The sequence below is a fragment of the Trachinotus anak genome, unplaced genomic scaffold (assembly GCF_046630095.1).
Source record: "Trachinotus anak isolate AG129_WGS33_773 ecotype Australia unplaced genomic scaffold, CSIRO_AGI_Tana_v1 ptg000013l, whole genome shotgun sequence".
NCBI lineage: Eukaryota > Metazoa > Chordata > Actinopteri > Carangiformes > Carangidae > Trachinotus > Trachinotus anak.
Window position 1 is genome coordinate 24832075 of NW_027273864.1, and position 18984 is coordinate 24851058.

The 18984-nt window shown below is 40.4% G+C and overlaps 1 protein-coding gene and 1 long non-coding RNA gene across 3 annotated transcripts; one reads left to right on the forward strand and one right to left on the reverse strand.

The window, feature by feature from the left end:
* Nucleotides 1-471: 471 nt before the first annotated feature.
* On the reverse strand, nucleotides 472-7916 carry eif6 (eukaryotic translation initiation factor 6). 2 transcript variants are annotated; one of them, XM_071492961.1, is made up of 7 exons: nucleotides 7800-7916; nucleotides 7397-7532; nucleotides 5813-5898; nucleotides 5443-5618; nucleotides 3637-3813; nucleotides 2927-3111; nucleotides 472-1744 (listed from the first exon to the last, which is right to left on the reverse strand). In XM_071492961.1, exons 2-7 carry the CDS (start codon nucleotides 7501-7503, stop codon nucleotides 1735-1737), a joined length of 741 nt encoding a protein of 246 aa, XP_071349062.1. In that variant the 5' UTR covers nucleotides 7504-7532; nucleotides 7800-7916; the 3' UTR covers nucleotides 472-1734. The 2 variants fall into 2 exon arrangements, with proteins under 2 accessions (XP_071349062.1, XP_071349063.1); XM_071492962.1 differs by lacking the exon at nucleotides 7800-7916 and adding an exon at nucleotides 7679-7700.
* Nucleotides 7917-10344: 2428 nt separating this feature from the next.
* LOC139630973 (uncharacterized) lies at nucleotides 10345-18780 on the forward strand. Its single transcript, XR_011693256.1, has 3 exons — nucleotides 10345-10502; nucleotides 17202-17322; nucleotides 18198-18780. It is a non-coding gene; the product is annotated as an uncharacterized lncRNA (long non-coding RNA).
* Nucleotides 18781-18984: the final 204 nt, after the last annotated feature.

An 18984-nucleotide genomic window follows, 5' to 3' on the forward strand; every position in this document is an offset into this window, starting at 1 on the left:
ATTACCCACAACATACCCCACCTAATCCAATCTTCACCCCCAGTTATGTCAACTGTCTATTATGTTTTATGTTGTTTTCTAAATCAGTGTCTTCCATGTCACTTCTCGTTTGATTATTTCACCAATAATAATAATAAAAGCAATTTATCTGCCAGTTGATTGTTTAGTTCATAAAAGGTCAGAAAAAATGCCCATCACAACTTCACAGAGCCCAAGGTAACATCTTCAAATGTCCCAAAAGTCTAAAAGGATTCTGTTTGGTGATAAATGACGAAGAGAAGCAGCAAATCTTCAGTCTGAGGCTGGAACCTGAGAAGCTGTTGCATTTGAAAAAAAAAAAAGTTTTTTGCCTGCAAAATAGTTGCATATTATTTTTCTATCAATCAAGTAATTGACTTGTCGTTTCAGGCTTACTGCAACTAGTGATGTTAGTGGATTTTCAGGACACACCCAAAGAACAAACCACTCAGATAAAAAGAGGGTGATTTATTTTATTTTACAAGACAGACGAGACGTATTGCTCGTTAAGAAATGACAGCCATGTTTGGAGTTCACGACTCGTTACAGATAGACTGAAGTCTCATCTCATACAGTGTGAGGAAAAACATCCACCTCTGTTGCATTTTCTGTCTGCTGTGTAAACGTTACAAACAAGAAATCACTCTACCTGTGTATATTCATCACACTGCATGTTGTCGGTCAGGTTGTTGGACATTAAACACTTGTTCAGATAAGTTATCACCTTCAATAACAGCCTAACTTTTAAATTCATGTCTTAATTTGTTTTTAATCTGACAGTTTCCTCGACAAAAGCGACAGTGGGTTTACATCCTTCAAGCCTTGGATGGATGTCGATATTTGTGATGGTGTCAGTTTGGCAGTGGTGAGGTGGGTGGGTGTGAGTGGGAATCCCTTACGGCTGCAGGAGGTTTCCTGAATTAAGGTAAGTGACGATAAAGCAACCGCCTGCTGGGGAACTGTCACCTATCAGAGTTGGTGAAGCATTAGGGAGGTGAGTCTGTCAAGGCAACTGTCAGTTTCCCATGAGGGTTGAGAATAACATGCAGAACACTGGCTCCCACCAACAGAGTTTAGACACCTTTTAGTGAAACAGGCACAGAAATGAATTTGATTTTTGACTCTTTTTTTTTTTAGTCTTGGTCACTTTTGGTTTTTTTTTTCCAAACTGGGAGAAAATGTTAAATCTTATTTCTACCTGTTTGGTCAAAAAGATTCAACATGATTGACACAAAGATTCCTCAACGTGTGTAAATGGAGTTTCAGGGAGTTGGGTTATTTAACCATTTCTGCACAATTTGTCTTTGTTGAAACAAAATGCCTCCAGCAAATGTATCAGCTCATTAACAACTCACTGAACAACAGCCTCTGCTTTGAAAAAACTACTACCAATTATCTCCACCTAACCCAGTCCAAAGTAAAGATGAGGTGGTGCGTGTGGAGCTGGACCCGTTTGAACTGCTGATGATTTCTTTGTAAAGAGCTGATATGAAAAATGACTGAGGTCACTAAAAGGTTTTAGAAAGATTAACCCAAATGTATAAAATGACTGTGCAGCTGCAGGAGCTTGGATTTCTGAATGAAACTGAACCGTATTGTGTGGAAGGAGGTGTTTTAAGTAGAGAAATGAGGTCTAGCAGCAGCGTGGCGGCTTCATGTGTGAGACCAGGTGAACCGCAGCAGAGCTCCTCGGTGGCAGCGGACTGCAGAGGTGGCTTACGCCATGCTGATGGGAAACAGAGCAGAGGAGAGGAGGTGGTTGAAGTCACTGGGGGAAACAGCATTTAATGGCTTCCTGCTGCTGTAACTCAATGTTATTTTCAGATTAAACAGGAGAACCAGGAGTGGGATGAAGAGCTGGGCTGTTCTTCAAAATGAATCGATTTTAGCTACTGAGAGAGAACGCAAAAACACACCAGTGCTGGTGTTTCTGTGTGAAAGGTGTGAAGCTGCAGGTTTTGCAGGGAGGATTCTTATGCAGACCCAGCGGTCCATCAAAACCACAACCACTCAAAATCTGCCATTTTCAAGGGCTCATTAAACTAATCCGATGTTGAAGTGACAGTTCGGGTTGTGTGAGGTTCTTATCTACAGTCAGTGTATTACCTGCAGTAGATTCAGATCAGCTCACTCCCAGTTCGGAGAAGCGAAAAAAAAAAAAAAAGCCTATAGTAAAAAGCTAATATCAATTTAAGTGTATGCTTTATTTTGAATATTTTCACCTCTTTATTTCGCTGTCAAAAAGCCCTTCCTTTGGAACTACCTTTTGTCAACCGTTGAACTGTACTGTATTCCTCTTGCGTGTAGGAATACGGTAGTTCAACAGGTCACAAACTGTAGTTCCACAGTAAAGGGTTGTTTGACAGCAAGATGGAGCTGTGAAAACATTAAAAATAAAGCGGACGTGTCAACTGATATAAACTTGTTTCTGTGGGCATTTTTTTAAGATGCTGCAACACATTTCTGCAAATGTCCCCGTCCACAGCAGCACATCACTCAGCTTCTGTGCCGGTGGTCTGGCTGCTTCTCTAAGCTGTGAGGGCGCTGATGATCTGTATCTACTGCAGGTGAAACACTGACTAGAGATACATACCTTACACAGCCTCAAGTCAAATAACCTGAACTATCGCTTTAATCCAATTTTACAATAACTAGAAATCACCACCTCGTGGTTGTATCCCTCCACCAACCAGCCACACGGCAGGAAATATGGTCACAATCTTCTGAGTTACAGCATTGAGTAATGGCCTGAAGTGTTTTTGGAGAACGTTATGATGTCACAGTGAAGTTGATCTTTGACGGTTTGGATATTAAACATCATCGCTATATCATTTTATCCTAATATACATTTGTGTCATAATTTGGATGAATTCTTCAGTTATGGTATATCTGTGTGTGTGTTATTCACCTGTCGATCAGAGAGTCCCTCATGCTGGTGGCGATGGCTGAGGGCTGTGCCGTTTCGCTGAGCCTGAAGACGCTCTCAATGACGGACAGCTCTGTGCTGGTCGTGTCCAGGCCGCAGAACGCGCACCAGTCGTTGACTACCATCCCCGCCGCGATCACCTCACTGCCCCGGTTCACGGTACCGGCCTGAACAGGAGGTTAGCTTTACTCATTTATATCAACCACTGTAGCAGCATGGCTCCAGAGGTGTGAGCCATCCACCCCTTTGGTCCAGATGGACTATGGCTATGAAAAAAGCTTCACGCGTCCTTGTTCTCAGAAATAATAAATCCGATCATATGTCAAATGCTATGGAGATATCAGAGCCAGCAGTAAATCACCAGAGGGCTGAAAAGATCAGAGCTTTTCTCATGGGATGATGATGATGATGATTATCTCACCTCAGGAGTCAGGCTCTATACCTTTCTCTGCTTTGAATTGACCGTTTCAGGACTGCTGGTTCTGTCTTGTGATAAACTGTCATTGTTGTTTCCATTTTTATTTCAACCAAATAATTTTATTTCAAAACTGTTCTACTTGTTTTGGCTTTTCACCAGAAAAAAAATGTGCGTACCAAAGTCTCAACTGTACACTGAGTGTGAGGGAAAACGTTTGGGTTCACAGCTCTTAAACCCTGGGAGCAAGAGTCGGCAGACCACTCAGGACACTCACCACTAGAGGGACTTGGAGCAGAGACGACAGCTCATCCTGATCCTCTATAGAGGTCTTCGGGTGGACCAGGCCTCCCTGGTTGCTGAATGCGCAGTAGGAGCCGACCAGAACGTGCTCTGCTACCGTCTGACGGAAAACCTCCACCTTCAGGGTGTCTGCGAGGATCTCCTCTGTCTCCTGAACAGAGGGAGGGAAGCACAGCATGATTTAAAGGATTTATATGTTGTATAAAGCAAGATTTCTGTCTTTTTGATTATAAAACAGGTCTAGGTTCTATATTAATACTGTGAAAGTATCAAAGGGCTCCAGAGAGAAGCCTGAGAGAGGAGATTTTTTGGGTTATTAAAACCACAAATATATCTTGTTATGGATATCACACACATGGATATAACACGTCAAATAAAACCATGAGTAACTGAGATATGACCTGCAATTTCACTTCTTATTTCCTAAACATCTGATCGACAGCTCAAACAAATCTCTTGATTATTTGATATTAGTGCTGTTGATACAGATTGTATTGTACCTTCCACAAATTGCAATCTGGATTCCCTGCACTTGCTGCCATCAAAGACTCCGACTTTCTACAGCTGATAAGACTGAGGTTGTGGTAATTAGTCCTGATCTTATTTCAAACAGTCTCAACTCCCCCTCGCAGTTGTTCCTGATCAATACCTAAACTTCAAATCAGCGCATCGAGACTCTAATTATTCAGAAATTTGAAATACTGCTGAAGTCCTCCTCTCAGGTCGATGATTATAGTTTTGTCAGGAGCTGGTGCAGAACACAGCAGCAAGGCCTCTAACTCAATACAGATGCACAGAGCGTCTCCGGCTCCCTGTTTGTTTTAAAATTCAGTTTAAGATTTTATTGATTATGTTCAGATCCCTTGATGGTCTGGTTCTGCTGTAGATCTTTTACCGCCCCCTCAGATCTGACATCCCCATGTTATTAACAGTCTGACTGTCCAGACTGAAGACAGGGGGATTATGCTTCTAGTGTTTTAGCTCCAACGCTGTGGAACAAAGTCTCCCTTAGTATTAGATCTGCCAAATGCCACATCAAAACCTCTCCAGTAAAGAATTACATTTTTTTTTTTTAAATCTATTTTGGTCATCTATTGTCTCTACAGGTTGTTTCACTTCTCTTTGTTTGACCATCTCCTCAGATTCTTGTTGTGTTTAAACAGAGCTGGATTTTCTGTGCACCCATGAAGCACCTTGCAATTCTGGTTTTGCCAGACACCATAAACTGTCAAATGCCCATCACAAAGTACCAGGGGCCAGCTGGACAAAACACCTTAAGTTTTATACTTAAGTATGACACCTTTCTCCTTAGCTGAAGGTGTAGTCAGAGGTACCTTTAGTTTTTTCCTTACTTTGGTTGCTAAGGTCTTTTGTGCAATGGTTTAAGTATAAAACTAAGATAAGGAGAAAACCTTAAATACTTCAGTGAACATTTTGAAAAAACCTTAAAAGAAGACTTAAGGTTGTTTTGTGTAACTCTTTCTATTTTAAGGAAACTTTAATTCTGACATTAAGAAAAAGCTTAACTTAAGGTGTTTTGTGCAACTGGCCCCAGAGCCCAAACTGCCAAGCCTGAGAGCCATGAAAACAGACTTCAGGAGACACATTTGTGAAAATGAAACCTGGAAAAGTTTGATATTTTACTTGATAAATGAATAGGATTTTGATTTGATTATTTAAGTGCATGTGGATAAACAACTGTAAGTTGACGTGAAGACGGTGTGTGTGTGTGTGTGTGTGTGTGTGTGTGTGTGTGTGTGTGTGTGTCTGTCTGTCTCACCCTGTCGAGGTCAGGGTGGACCAGCGCTACATAGTCGTTGCAGGCGATGACGTTCCCGAGCGCAGAGAGCCTCTCCTCCACTCTCTGGATCCTCACTGTGTCTGGCAGAGAGTTTCTGATGTGCTGCAGCTCCTGGTCTGTCGTGTTGTTGGGCACCAAGAGACCGTGACGGTTTCCTGGTCACATGACAAACAGAGATGACATGGGTGATGCAAACCTGTCTGTGTAGGTGATGTTTTTGTTTCAAAAACTGAGCTTGAGATGAACAAAATTTATGGACCAGAGAGAAGGATGCATTTATATATGTCTATATGCGTATGTGTGTGTGCGTGTGTGCGTGTGTGTGTGTGTGTTCCAGAGTATTACTCACCCACGCACATCCTCCCTATGATGCGACAACCTGCTAGGGACGCGTGAACCACTGGGATGGTTTCTGACAGTTCTCCTTCAAACACACTGCGGTCACACAAACAACAGTCTGTAACTGAAGGTTTCTTTCACATAAAAACATAAAATCTTTTTTTTTTTTTTTACAATTAGTTTTTACTTTTTTTTCCCAACCAAAATAAACTGACGGTGGCGAGCAGCATGAGTCAGCTGAAAACGTTGGATTACTGTTAAACAGAGGGCTGCTTGGTGATCGTTATGCTTTTTAGAGGAGATCCTCATGATTTATGACATTTATTAATCATATATGTTTATCTGTGTGGAACAACACATTAATTTCCCAGATTTATTTATGATCTTTGGCATTGCTGCGTTTCTATACAACAGAATATGGATACGTTCCTCTAATTAGGTGTATTTCTCGGCTGATGACAAAAGACAGTACAGGCATGGTTTACTGCTGTGACTGAAACGTGCACATTAAAAGACATGTTTTACTTCATCATAGCACATAAATAACAATGTTAGTTATTGTCTAGTGCTGTCTGTGCAGTTCAAGACCTGCAATTCAAGTTAAAATAAAGTTTAAATTCTCTTATCAAAATTTGGCGGCTGTAGTGTTGAGTTGCAGGTTGTGCAGACCTCTGATATAAGCTGCCACTGGAATGGACATTCATATTCACTATATAATAACAGAGATTTATTATACTGTTGGAACTCAAGATCACACTTGTGTTATGAAAATAAACACAGGTATATAGTATAAGACAAAGTAATCCCCCATAACTGCTTGTTGAATATCAGAAATAGGTCATGGTTTTTGATGTAGCCTCACATATACAACCCTGTTTAAGAATGTTTAAGGGAGTTAAAATGTTTAGATGCTTCACCATCATCACAATACATCAGAAGGCATCTGATTGGTCCCTGATTCATTCTGTAGCAAGACAATGAGCCCAAGCACACAGCCAGAGTCATGAAGAAGTTATGATTTAGGTTTGTTTTTTGTTTTTTTGTTTACTGCACTTTGTATGAAGTCAACTCATAAATCAATTAGTGAGCTGCTTGCTACCGTCGACTGTTAAATTCTGAATCTAAGAAGAACTGAAATGGCCTTCATCACTTTATTCTCTAATTCTATAAATTCTCTAAAAAGTTAAAATTTGAATTTAAATAGAAATGTTAAAGTCCACAAACTCTTCTGTCAGATGAGTTACAGCCTCTTCCCCTTTCCATCCAAACCTACATACATTAAGGTCCAATAAAGAAGAATAAGTCGGATAAATCATAGTTACAGTGCAATAATATGGAGCTGAGAACTGCTTTACATTTAATCAATCACTTTATCAATGTTTTCTGTCACCTGTAGTTCTTAATTATGGTGTCAGTGATTCATGTCAATTGATCACCTATTGCCACACAGATTGCACCTTGATGACATCAGCCACAGAGGTCCAGGTCTGGTCTCTGTACTGGTAACTAACATTATTAGCCTGAACGGAGCCCCTGTGGCTGTCTAAACCAAATACAGACAACCTGACATGTGTGTTAAAGGTGAAACATTCACCTGTAGAAGTTCTCGGAGCCTCCGATCGCCACAAGACAGTAGGTGTTGGTCAGTTTGGCAAAACAGCCGACCTCGTTGTTTTTCTCAAAAGACGCTCTGACAGCCATGATGAGGAGAGGACGCTTCACTTCTGACCCTGAAACAGCAGAAAGAATTACAACACTCAGCTTCAACCTCAAACCTTATTTGATGCTTATCACATCAAATAAAACAAGCCTGTTCATCAGATTATTTACGAGTTGAGCACAGCTAACTGGCTAAGTAACTAGCTAACAGGTTCACCGATCAGTCGCCCGAAGAGACAGCGTCCGGTTAACACACGTTTCACCGACGAACAGCTTCGACTTCACACACAGTTTAGTTAGTTCAGAGGTAAAACCCAGAGATTCAGGAGAGTAATTACCGGAGAAAGTTTCTGTGGCCTCCAAACGTGCGTGGTGGTTCCCTTCGACCCCACGTGTTCACTTCCGCTTCAGGGCAACGTGGTGACGTAAGGACGTACCCTACGTCATAAACGTTTTCTCGGTTATATCATAGACTTTATATAAAAAGGTTATAATTAATTGACAAAAACTTTGGTTTCCTGCATTTAAATATAACCTCTCATTAAAACCGTGTTTTCCTCTTGAATATTATTTCAACTCGATATTATTTTATATATTTATCTTTTTATTTATTTATTTTTCTCTTTTAATGTAGCCTACTTAACCTATTTAACTTGTAGGTCTAGGTGTATTGTTTGGCTGGTTGTTTACCCTTGGCTTTATGGATCACCTATTTATTGAAAGTTGTTTTCAAAATGGTTATAATTTAATTCCCTGGCACTTCCTCTTTACATGATAAACACAATCATAAATATGTGTATGTTGTTGTCGTTGTTGTCAATGTTATAATTATTTATCTTGTTTTAGATTTATTTTTAATATTTATTATTATTATTATTATTATTATTATAAGAGCTGGAATAAATTACAAATATTATAATTTACTTTATATACAAACAGAAGGTGATTCAGGAACAGTATATGCATGTATGCATGTCTATGTAGTTTACAGCCTGCTTAGTTTTATATCTGACTGATTTAGTATTTATTTATTTTTTAATCTACACAGCAATTTGTACAGTTTCAATCAAAGGCTCATTTATAAGCTAAATGTTAAATAATAAGTGATGAAATAAAACATAAAAACATGCAATAAATAAATAATTAAAAATAATCAGCAGAGTTCTGGAAGAGAGTTCTGTGGACATGAAACTTAAGTGAACCTCTATCAAAATGATGGAAGGAACAGTTCATGACCCACAGCCACCACCTCATTCGTCAAACATGATGGTGGTTCTGTGCTGGCTCCGGTATCGCTCCAGTGGAACTGACTCATCGGCATTTATTAATCATTTCACTGCTGATGGAAGCAGCAGGATGAGGAGCAGAGGTCAACAGGAGTGTTGTGAGGCTCAGGTTCAGCCAAATGCATCAAACCTCACTGGACAACATTTCATCATTCAGCGGGACAATGATCCTTAACATAAGGTCAAACTGAGCAAAGAGGTTTACAGGCTGAGGAGGTGGAATATCCTTGACTGGCTGAGTTAGTCACCTGATCTCAGACTGACTGAGCTGCAGACCCCACAACAAATAAGAACTGAAGTTGGGGGGGGGCGGGGGGGGGGGGGGCATCACCAGGGAGGATCCAAAGTGTCTGTGGGTCACAGGGCTATTAAAGTAAAATTTGGCACTTTAAAGGTAGTTTCCATTATTTTATTTCAAACTGAATGAGATGTAGTTCAGAGCCTGAACGCTGCCTCCTCCTCACGTCAGCTGCTTCACAAACACTGATGTTTTTCACCCCGGAAGCTCAGTGTGTGCGCGCGTGCACGTCTCGGTGCTTGTGCGTGAGCCACGGAAAAGGAAACATTTAAAAAAAAAAAAATCTCTAAACTGTCTTCCCTCCTCAGTAACCTGCATAGCAACTGCAGCCATCGCCATCCTCCTCCTCTCTCCTCCTGCAGCGCCCGGGATCTGCGCTCTGAGCCAATCACGTCGGCCCCTCCGTGTGACGTCTTGTTTGTTGACACTTCCATTAGCTCGCTACCTGTGTGACGTCACTGCAGCAGGTGGGGGGGTGGGGAGGGGGGGAAGCCAAAGAGCATGTACTTGAAGTGAGAGGTATCACTTCTGTCCGTTTTTGTGTGCTTCACATTCAGTATGCCTATGCTGCTAGATACCACACAGTGAAATTGAATTCATCCACATTGTTTTCATATGTTGTCAACAACACACTTTCCTCGACGAGTTCGAGGTTTACGCCAGACAGTGGTCTCAAATGCAAGGGAAGAATGTCAATTATCCCAATACATACCATGCATACAGCCCTAACCCATCTTTACAGTTGAGCACAATGGGAAAATAAACCCACTCTTTCTTATTTTATAGGAAATTTACTGTTGCAGCCTTCTGTACAGTTGTTTAATCATTATAACATTATTCCAGGCAGCACAAAATCTATGTTGTGCTGATAGAACACTGAGAATGGAAACATGCAAAGTGAAAGCTAAGCTATATATACACACACACATATATATATATATATATATATATATGTCTGTGTGTGTGTGTGTGTGTGTGTGTGTGTGTGTGTATATATATATATATATATATATATATATATATATATATTAGTGAATTAGTGAATATGATGACATTCAATAATATATATTTAGTGAATCATATAGATGGGACGTCTGTGGAGCCAAGACTTTGGTGCACATCGGTCTAAAACTGTTTTTGTACCAAGCTGTAGACATGGTTATTTCTGCTGTAAGGCTGGACATTTTATCATGGGAGTCTATGGTGATTTATTTACTTTTGAAGCCAGGCCCAAGTGGTCATTCAAGGAACTGCAGTTTTTTAGCACTTCCATGATAGCATCTTTTTTTTTTTGCCCCAGAGGTTGCCGCTTGGCTCAGAGTGAGCTCTTGTCTCACTTATTGACGATCTCTGCAGCGAGCCGCTCCACCGACACGTCCGTCGGGAGACTCTGCCTGGAAACACCGCAAGCTAATCGGGACCGGCGGCCGACAGAGACGGACGTGGTGGTCGATTAGGTGGGATAAAATTAATTTCTGTTCCTGACAGCAGCTAACACCTCTCACACCCGCACACCAAAACACACACACACACACTCACCTCTCTCCCCCTCCGCTCTCTCTGTCTTTTTCCGCTCTGTCTGTGTAGGCGGAACTATGAGTGTTGTAAACATGCCCGATATTTTCGGTCACACAACAAGAGTTAGTGAGTTAAAAGGCTCAGTGGTAGACATTAGGCCAACACGTTACACTAACAAGTTACTGTTTTCTACATTTGCATCGTTTAATGTTGTATTTTCCTCAAAAGACCATGTCCTGACGGATCAAGTATGACACCATTAGGCTATATCAAAAACCCTCCAACTTCAGCCTTAAAAAGCTGATGAACGGTAATTAACCTTCTATTAAAGGCTACACGATTATACCTAGTCCCTAGTCCTCAGATCTATTATTATTAGTGTTATTGTTACTGTTGTCCACATTCTGGATAAGATAAGATGAGATAAGATCGCCTTTATTAGTCCCACGCTGGGGAATTTCACAGTGATACAGCAGCGAAGTGGCAGTGCAGAGAACAGGAAAGCTGCAAGAAACTGCAATAACAAATATTTAGGAAAAAAATAAAAAATATATACTAATAACTACTAATTATTTATCTTTGGCTTAACCAGTACAATACAGGGTAACGGACAATACAGGACAATGGTGAGGCACTATCATAATTTAAAATACATAAATAGCATAGTAAGGTATGATAAAATGAGAGGGCTGGGTTCAAACAAAGCCATGCATTGACAAGAAAGCCTGGCTGCCTACAATCTGCTGATCATTTTCTCAATTAGTCCATTTGTTGCTTTGCATATGAAATGCCAAACAAATAGGGAAACATGCCCCTCATAATTTCCCACATCTCAGGCAGACATCTTTGATGGTCTTGTTTTGCCCATTACCCAAAGATTTTCAGTTAAACATCATATATTAGAAACAGAAGCACAAAATCTTCACGTTTAAGGAGCTGGAATCAGCAAATGTTGCCATGTTTGCTTAAAAAAAATCATCTATTAGATTATAGAATTAATTTTCTGTTGGTTGGCTGACCATTGCTAATTTGTATGATGGTCACTTTGCAGTTCTTAAAGCGGAGGAAGAATAATAAAGCTGAGGCAGACTCACTCTCACTTGAATTGAATCAATAATGCAAATAGGGTGTAATTAATCTGCTGGTGTGAGATTATTATTCCTAATTATATCCTAGCTGGTGAACACCATTCATGACAAAAGTGGTTCATTTACTGAAGGAAAAGAAAACTGTGGAAACTTAGCTTCCCATGAATTCATATAGCCTGTTGTCAGCAGGGTTGTCCCCAGGAATCAAACTATCAAACCCCTTAAGTATCAAATCATAAAAGAAAAGAGGGAGAAAGGGAAGAAGGAGGGAGAAGTGAGTGAAGCAGAGTGGCTGAAGTGAACCCTGCAGCTGCACACTGTGGGTCACATGAAGGTGTCGTGTTGGGTCGAGAGGAACGACAGACTCGGTTTGTTTCCAGCCGAAGAGGGCAGCAGCGGAGACAAAGAGGCACACGAGTCAAAACAAAACAATATCTGAGAGAAAGAGAGGGGAGCTATATTTAGCCCCGGCTTTCTCTCCGGCTGTGATTCGCGCTGCACAGACAGCTGGGGAGGGGAAGTGAGGCGACCGCGCTGAATGCTGATGGAGATGCTCTTAACTTCATGAATGAAGCATGTGTAGCTCAGATTAACTTGTTATACCACTCAGCTGTTCCATTTAAGCACTGTCGGTCCAATGAAATACGCTTTATTTTGGAAGGAAAGATAACAAAAGCAACCCCCAAATTTCTCTAAATTGCTCAACGGCATATCGGTTTTTCTCCATAAATTCAATTGTTGCCTTTTTATCTTTTATATTTCGCTCACAAAACCAAACAATCCTGCACACTGCCCATCGCTTCAGCTCAATTTATTAACACAACTCATCAGGCAAAATTCATAGGCAAACAGCAGCACACAGGCAAAGACTGTAGGCTGGGAAAGAACCCACTGATCCATCTCGTATGCATATAAATTAAGATCAGTGAACCCCTCAGAGACAAAAATAAGCATGAAACTGAGCTCTTCAATTGTAAAGATACATAATAAATTTCCCATTATAGAAACACACACACAAAGATAGCAAATGTCATTTAAAAAGAGCAAGTAATCACAACATTCATCATTCACAATTCACAATTCAATATACTAGAAAATAACACAAGAACAATAGGCGATATTAGTCAATATTTGCCTCCGTACGAAGTGAAGTCACTGTTAATTGTTTTACAGTCACAGAATTAATATCAGAAAAAGTCTCAAAATGACGACAAAGATAGACATAATTACTACAAAGAGAGACAAGAGACACAAAATTACCACAAAGATACACACAGTTACTACAGAGACACACAATGATCAGAAATACACACAATTACTACAAAGAGTAACAAAATGACCATAAAGAGATACAAAATGTTTATTAAGTGATGAAAGGGGACTATGAAGAGACACAAAATTAAGAGGCTTAAATGGCTACAAGATATACACAATTACACACAGTTACAATTACAATACACAATTACTTCACAATCACTACTCAAAATGACCACAAAGATATACACAGTTACTACAAAGAGAGACACAGTGATCATAAAGACACAAAATTATTACAAAGAGATTCAAAAGAACCATAAATAGACACAATTAGCCTCATAGAGACTAAAAAACAACCATGAAGAATCTTCAGTCTGCGGATCCTGTACAGGAGAATCGGGGGGCCTTTCACCTGTGTCGGCCCAGGGGCCCATTTCCTCATATTCCGTCCAGCTATAAATTACAACCCTGACACTGAGGCTTCAGGGTTTGTAATTCAGAACCAAAACACTCCTGGTCTTTCCAGGCGCAGGTCCACATCCCCTCCCTGAGGTGGATGCTGGGAGACTTCAAGCAGAGATGTCATGGACAGTTCCAGTCATTACACCGATATTTCACTCACTGCCCCTGTTCTGCCGTGGCTGGATTTTTATGTCCGTCCAGCAGCATGTCCCCCTCTGATGTTATATTTAGGTCTGGAGTAAAGGTTAGGCCCATAATTAACTTTTATGTGAAAATTATCACAAGTTATTGCTTCGCGGTTCAGCCAGACGCCCAAAGCCGTTACACATTTGAGAGGCAGTTAATTTCTCATTTTAAAAGGCATGCTCCCTACTTCACTGCCACCCATTACTTCAACCAGCTTATTGACCCTCTGGTTACCATCTCCATTTGTCACTGTGCTGTGAATAAAATCAGTTTGGGAGTGTGAAAATATTCAGCAGCGTTTTGTTCCTGTTTATCCCAGAATCGGTTCCAGCAGCCCACGAGCTTGTGGCTCATGTCTGGAGCAGCACACTGATCATCTCACATATCTGAGTAGAGGATACCGATGCTGATGTGGAGAATAGGTCAGTTAATTGTTTAGCTAGTTGATGAGTTCACTGGAGTCCCAATATAAAAATGAAGAGGTTCCTTTTTCCTGTGAAACACTGGACATTAGAGCTGAAACGTTAATTAAATGGCCAGGAGATCAGCAGAAAAATGATCAACAACTATTTTGATAAGTGTTAAAATCATTTTTCAAGCACAAGCACCAAACATTTGAGGATTTCTGCCCCTCAGTCGTGAGAACTGGCTGCTTATGTGATAATAAACTGAGCATCTTTAGGTTTTGGCTTTTTTGGTGATTGTTATCTGATATTTTAAACAGTAAATGATTGATTCAGAAAATAATTGACAGATTGATAGATAGTGATAGTGACCATTAGTTGCAGCTTTTCTGGATACTTTCACCACTTCAGGCTTTAGTTTTCATTTCAAAAATCATTCACGGATAACAGCTTACAAGATCACTGAGTTTTGGACTGTGATTAAAACCAGCAATTTGAATGTATCACATTTCTCAACAACTGATTAAGCAAAATATTAATTGGCAGATTAATTGGTAATGTAACAATCATTAGTTGCAGCTCTAGAAAACAGTTGGGAACCACTGGATTAGTTGATTCACAAAACAATTAAAGGTCCCATATTTTACACTTTCCTTGTGTTTAATTTGAAGATATATTTGTGGTTTTAAGAACCAAAAACTATCTCAACGTAGTTTTACATCTCCTCTCTCAGGCTTCTCTCTGGAGCTCTCGTAACAACAGGTTGGTGATTGTACAGAGAGACCTCCAAAAAAGTGTGTATTTGGACTGAGCACTTTGATTTTTTTCACAGTATTAATGTAGAACCTAGACCTCCTTTATAATCAAAAAAGACATGGACATCTCATTTTATACAACATGGGACCTTTGATTAATTGTCATTAAATGCCAGTTATTTACTCCCCAGCCTCCCCAGTGGGGTTTTAAATGTCATTTCATTATGAACTGAATCTCTTTGGGTTTTAAAAAAATCAGTTGGATGCTTGTGACATTCATTTCCATTTTCCGACACTGTACAATGAATAAGAAATAATCAATAGATGAAACATCAGTGAAAATAAGTTATTAGTTGCAGCCCTGTTGGTGCTGCCGGGCTGTTTTTGTCCTGAGCCCTGAGAAAATAACATCTAAAAAGCCTCCTCGTCATCTGTAATTTCCCAGCATGCATTACAGACCACCGGGAAAGCTTTCATGGCTCGCTCAGCGATCGTGTAATGTGTTAAGCAGAGTAAAATGATCCCATCAGCTGTGTCCGCTGAACTGATTGTGTTGTGTTTGATTGGATTGGCGTCCAGGACGGATCATTCTGGACAGGATTAGAGATGTCCGAGCTGATAACCAGCAGAGGCGGTGATCTCTCCCCTCTCCTCTTCCTCTCTATCTGCATCCCTCTTCCTCTCTATCAAGGTCTCTCTATCTCTGTTCACTCTCACTCCTCTGACATCATTAACCTTTGACTATATAAATGCAAAAAAAAAAAAAAAATGCCACAACATTTTTTTTAAAGTCTCAGTAATTTCCTAAAACAGCCGACTGCTATAATTTTTAACAAATCTTAAATGCATATTGGAATGAATGATTCCATCTCTACATGCTCTGCTGGGCCCATTCTCACTTAGATGAGCCAGGTGGTTACATGAGGATTATGTTCTTTGATTTTTCAAGTGCATTTAACACCATCCAAACCATGATTCTCAAAGACAAGCTAGAAGGAGTGGGGGTGGATCCCTCCTTCAAATCCTGGATTGTGGATTACCTTGTGAGATGACCACAGTACGTCAGGCTGGGCAACTGTCTCTTGAGGACAGCGGTGAGCAGCACTGGTGCTCCACAGGGGACTGTTCTGGCTCCACCTCCAAGACCAAGGAGATGGTCATTGACTTTCACAGGTCTAGGCCAACGCTTCAGCCAATCAACGTCGACGAAAGGAAGGAGGTGGTACACATTTCAAATACCTAGGTGTGCACCTGGACAGTAAACTGTACTGGTCCCTGAACATGGATGCCATCTACAGGAAGGGGCTGAGTCGTCTCTTTTTCCTCGGGGAGCTGAGGTCCTTTGACGTCTGCAGTGAAATGCTGCACATGTTTAATCAGACGGTGGAGAATGTCCTCTTTTACGCTGTGGTGAACACAAGGAGACTGGACAAGCTAGTTAAAAAGGCTGGCTCCGTGCTTGGCAGGAGTCTGGACTCACTGAGGACTGTTGAGGAGACACACATGCACTGTAAGATGCAGGCCATCTTGGACAATACCAACCACCCTCTCCACAACATCCTTACAGGCCAGAGAAGCAGCTACAGCAGCAGCCGACGTCTCATCTCGTTGCGCAGCATCAGACTGTTTAGCATAAGAGCCAAAGGCAGTGGCTCATGTCATGGACTAAAATCTTAACTGAATACATTAGTGAGCTGTTGGACAATCTGAATTTCCCCAAAGGATCAGTAAACTATTTTATCTATCTATCTCAAACAGGAGGAAATAATAAACGTATTGGAGACTATTTTCAGCAGTGGATTAATTCACATTTGGTGCTCTACTCAGTATTTCTGGCAGCAGGACGGTGTGTGTGGGACTGAGTCAAAATAAACCACAGTGTGTGTTCATGGTGATGAAAGAACATGTTACCCAGTGATACAGTGTTACTCACTCGTGTTTTAAATCGTTTTTGAAAACAATAGAGCTCTATGGCACAGAGGAATAATATGTGTTCGTCGGAGACATGTTGGTTTTGGTCATTTTATGGGATTTAGGTTATAACATATATAATTTTGTACACTATATAATAATATAGTAAAATCTTCAGTGTTATCCTAAAATCCACACCTCCTGCACAGTTTTTCATCCACTTTTTCAATGTCAGCTCTTAAATGCTCGTCAGAAAATCACCTCGTTATGATAACCTGCAGTCTAAAGCAAAAGTGTTTGTACATGAACTAAATGAGGTCTTATTTGATGTTGAGTCTAATGGAAAACATCAAAAACATGATTAAAAATAACTGATCTGCCACAAGATTTCATTAAAATGATTACAGCCTGGCAGAGTTAGAGTTAGAGTAAAAGGCTGATACACTCTCGCTAACTGAAGCTAACCAGCTGCTTTCTATAGCCTGATATTGAACCAACTAACTTAACAGTTTCCCATTCAAGACTATGACACAGTGGATCTTTATGTGTGTCTGTACCTGTGTATCTTTGCCCAGGTGTGACTTTCTGTGTTGATGATGGGAGGAGAGCAGAGCCGTGAGAGGGAGGCTGAGGAGAGAGAAGATGAGACTAAGAAACATCAAGAGTCTGCCAGACCTGACAGTGCAGGGTCTGAAGGTACACAAAGGAGCTAAGTACTACGTTTTGAGTGATACAAACACATTTCAGAGGGAATCACTGTATTTTTTTCCTCCACTGCATTTATCTGGCAACTGTGGCTGCTTCACAGATTAAGATGTAACATTAAAACTTATGATAGGCTTGTAACATACAAAACATTGGTAAAGATGAAACCAGTGATTTTCAGCCTTTTTTGGCTTGTGACTGCTTAAGAAAACAGTGTAGTTATGTCAGCAGCTGTTCCAGATATATATATATATATATACATATATATATATATTGCACACACAAAATGCAAAATGCCACATATCTGCTGCAAAATGCAACACTGCATTGAAAAGATAAACATCTCAAAATCAAGTATTTGCATCAGTCAAATGTCTATGTATATAGACAACGGACTACTCACATTTCAAAACCTGCTCCACTTAGAGCAGCTACAACTGTAAAATGCTCATCTAATGTAAAATAGAATAATACATCTCTTTTTGCTGAACAAATAATTTTACTTTTAATACTTTCAGTGCATTTTGCTGTTAATACTTCACTTCTGATTGAGTGAGATTATGAATGTAGAACTTTTACTTGTAATGGAGCATTTTTACATTAATGTACTCCTGTTTCTTCCACCAGTGCTCACATTCATAGTGATACACCTTTTGTGATGCAAAGAGGACATCCACCCAGAATCTGTTGCATAATTTAAATGCCATTTACCAATAATCAAACTGAACATAAGGTTGTGTCACTTCCTCAAAAAGTGACTTAATGAATGTATTTTAATTTCAGAATGGAGGTCATCTTTTACCCTCTATTATCCAAGAAGTAGATGTCACAAAAAACATGTAATAATATGTACCTTTCTTCCACAGACACCCCAGTGGAGCTGCCCCAGTGCAGGATGGGTAACAGGCAGGTAGACAACATGTGTTTCATGATCTCGTGCACCAACTGGTACTAAGCTGGTCCTGGTACAGCAGCTTGATGATGAAGAAGAAGACGTTAAAATGGAGAAAGTGGAAACCCGGGTGGAGCTCAGGCTGTTGCCCTGTGACTTCTGGGCTGGACGCTGCATTCGTGTTCCCACTGAAATTAAAGTGAAGCCCTTGCTGTGTTGTTCCTCTGCTGCTCTTAAGAGGACTTCTTTGGAAATCCCTGTTGTGTTAATTAATAGTTAGAGGACGTGTGCGGCTCTCTTGGATGACAGCTTCTGTCTATTAAAACCAGATACTCTATAAACTCCCCAGCTTCCTCTTGCAAAGAGGGTGTTCCTGCGTGTGCAGCTCTTGAACTCATTTACGTGCATTTGCTTTTTCTGTTTCCATCCTGAAGAGGACTGGCATGTTAGGAATGCTGCACATGTTCTTAAGATAACAGGAAGTAACAAATGTAAATAAGGCCTTTGACAAGATCATGTGTCTGTGGAACAGAAATTAAACTACATAACTGAAACAAGCTTGTGTTGATATTTTTAGAAACCTGATAAATCAAACCGTCCCTGTGTAGTGACACACATGGTAAAAAACCCGCACAGGGCCCCTTTAACTTTGGTAAGTGGAGATGCATTGACAATTATACTGCTAAACATAAAGTCTGTGAAACAAGAAAGCTGACCAAATGATCCATTTTGGCCACATTAAAACAAATAAAATCCCCCCA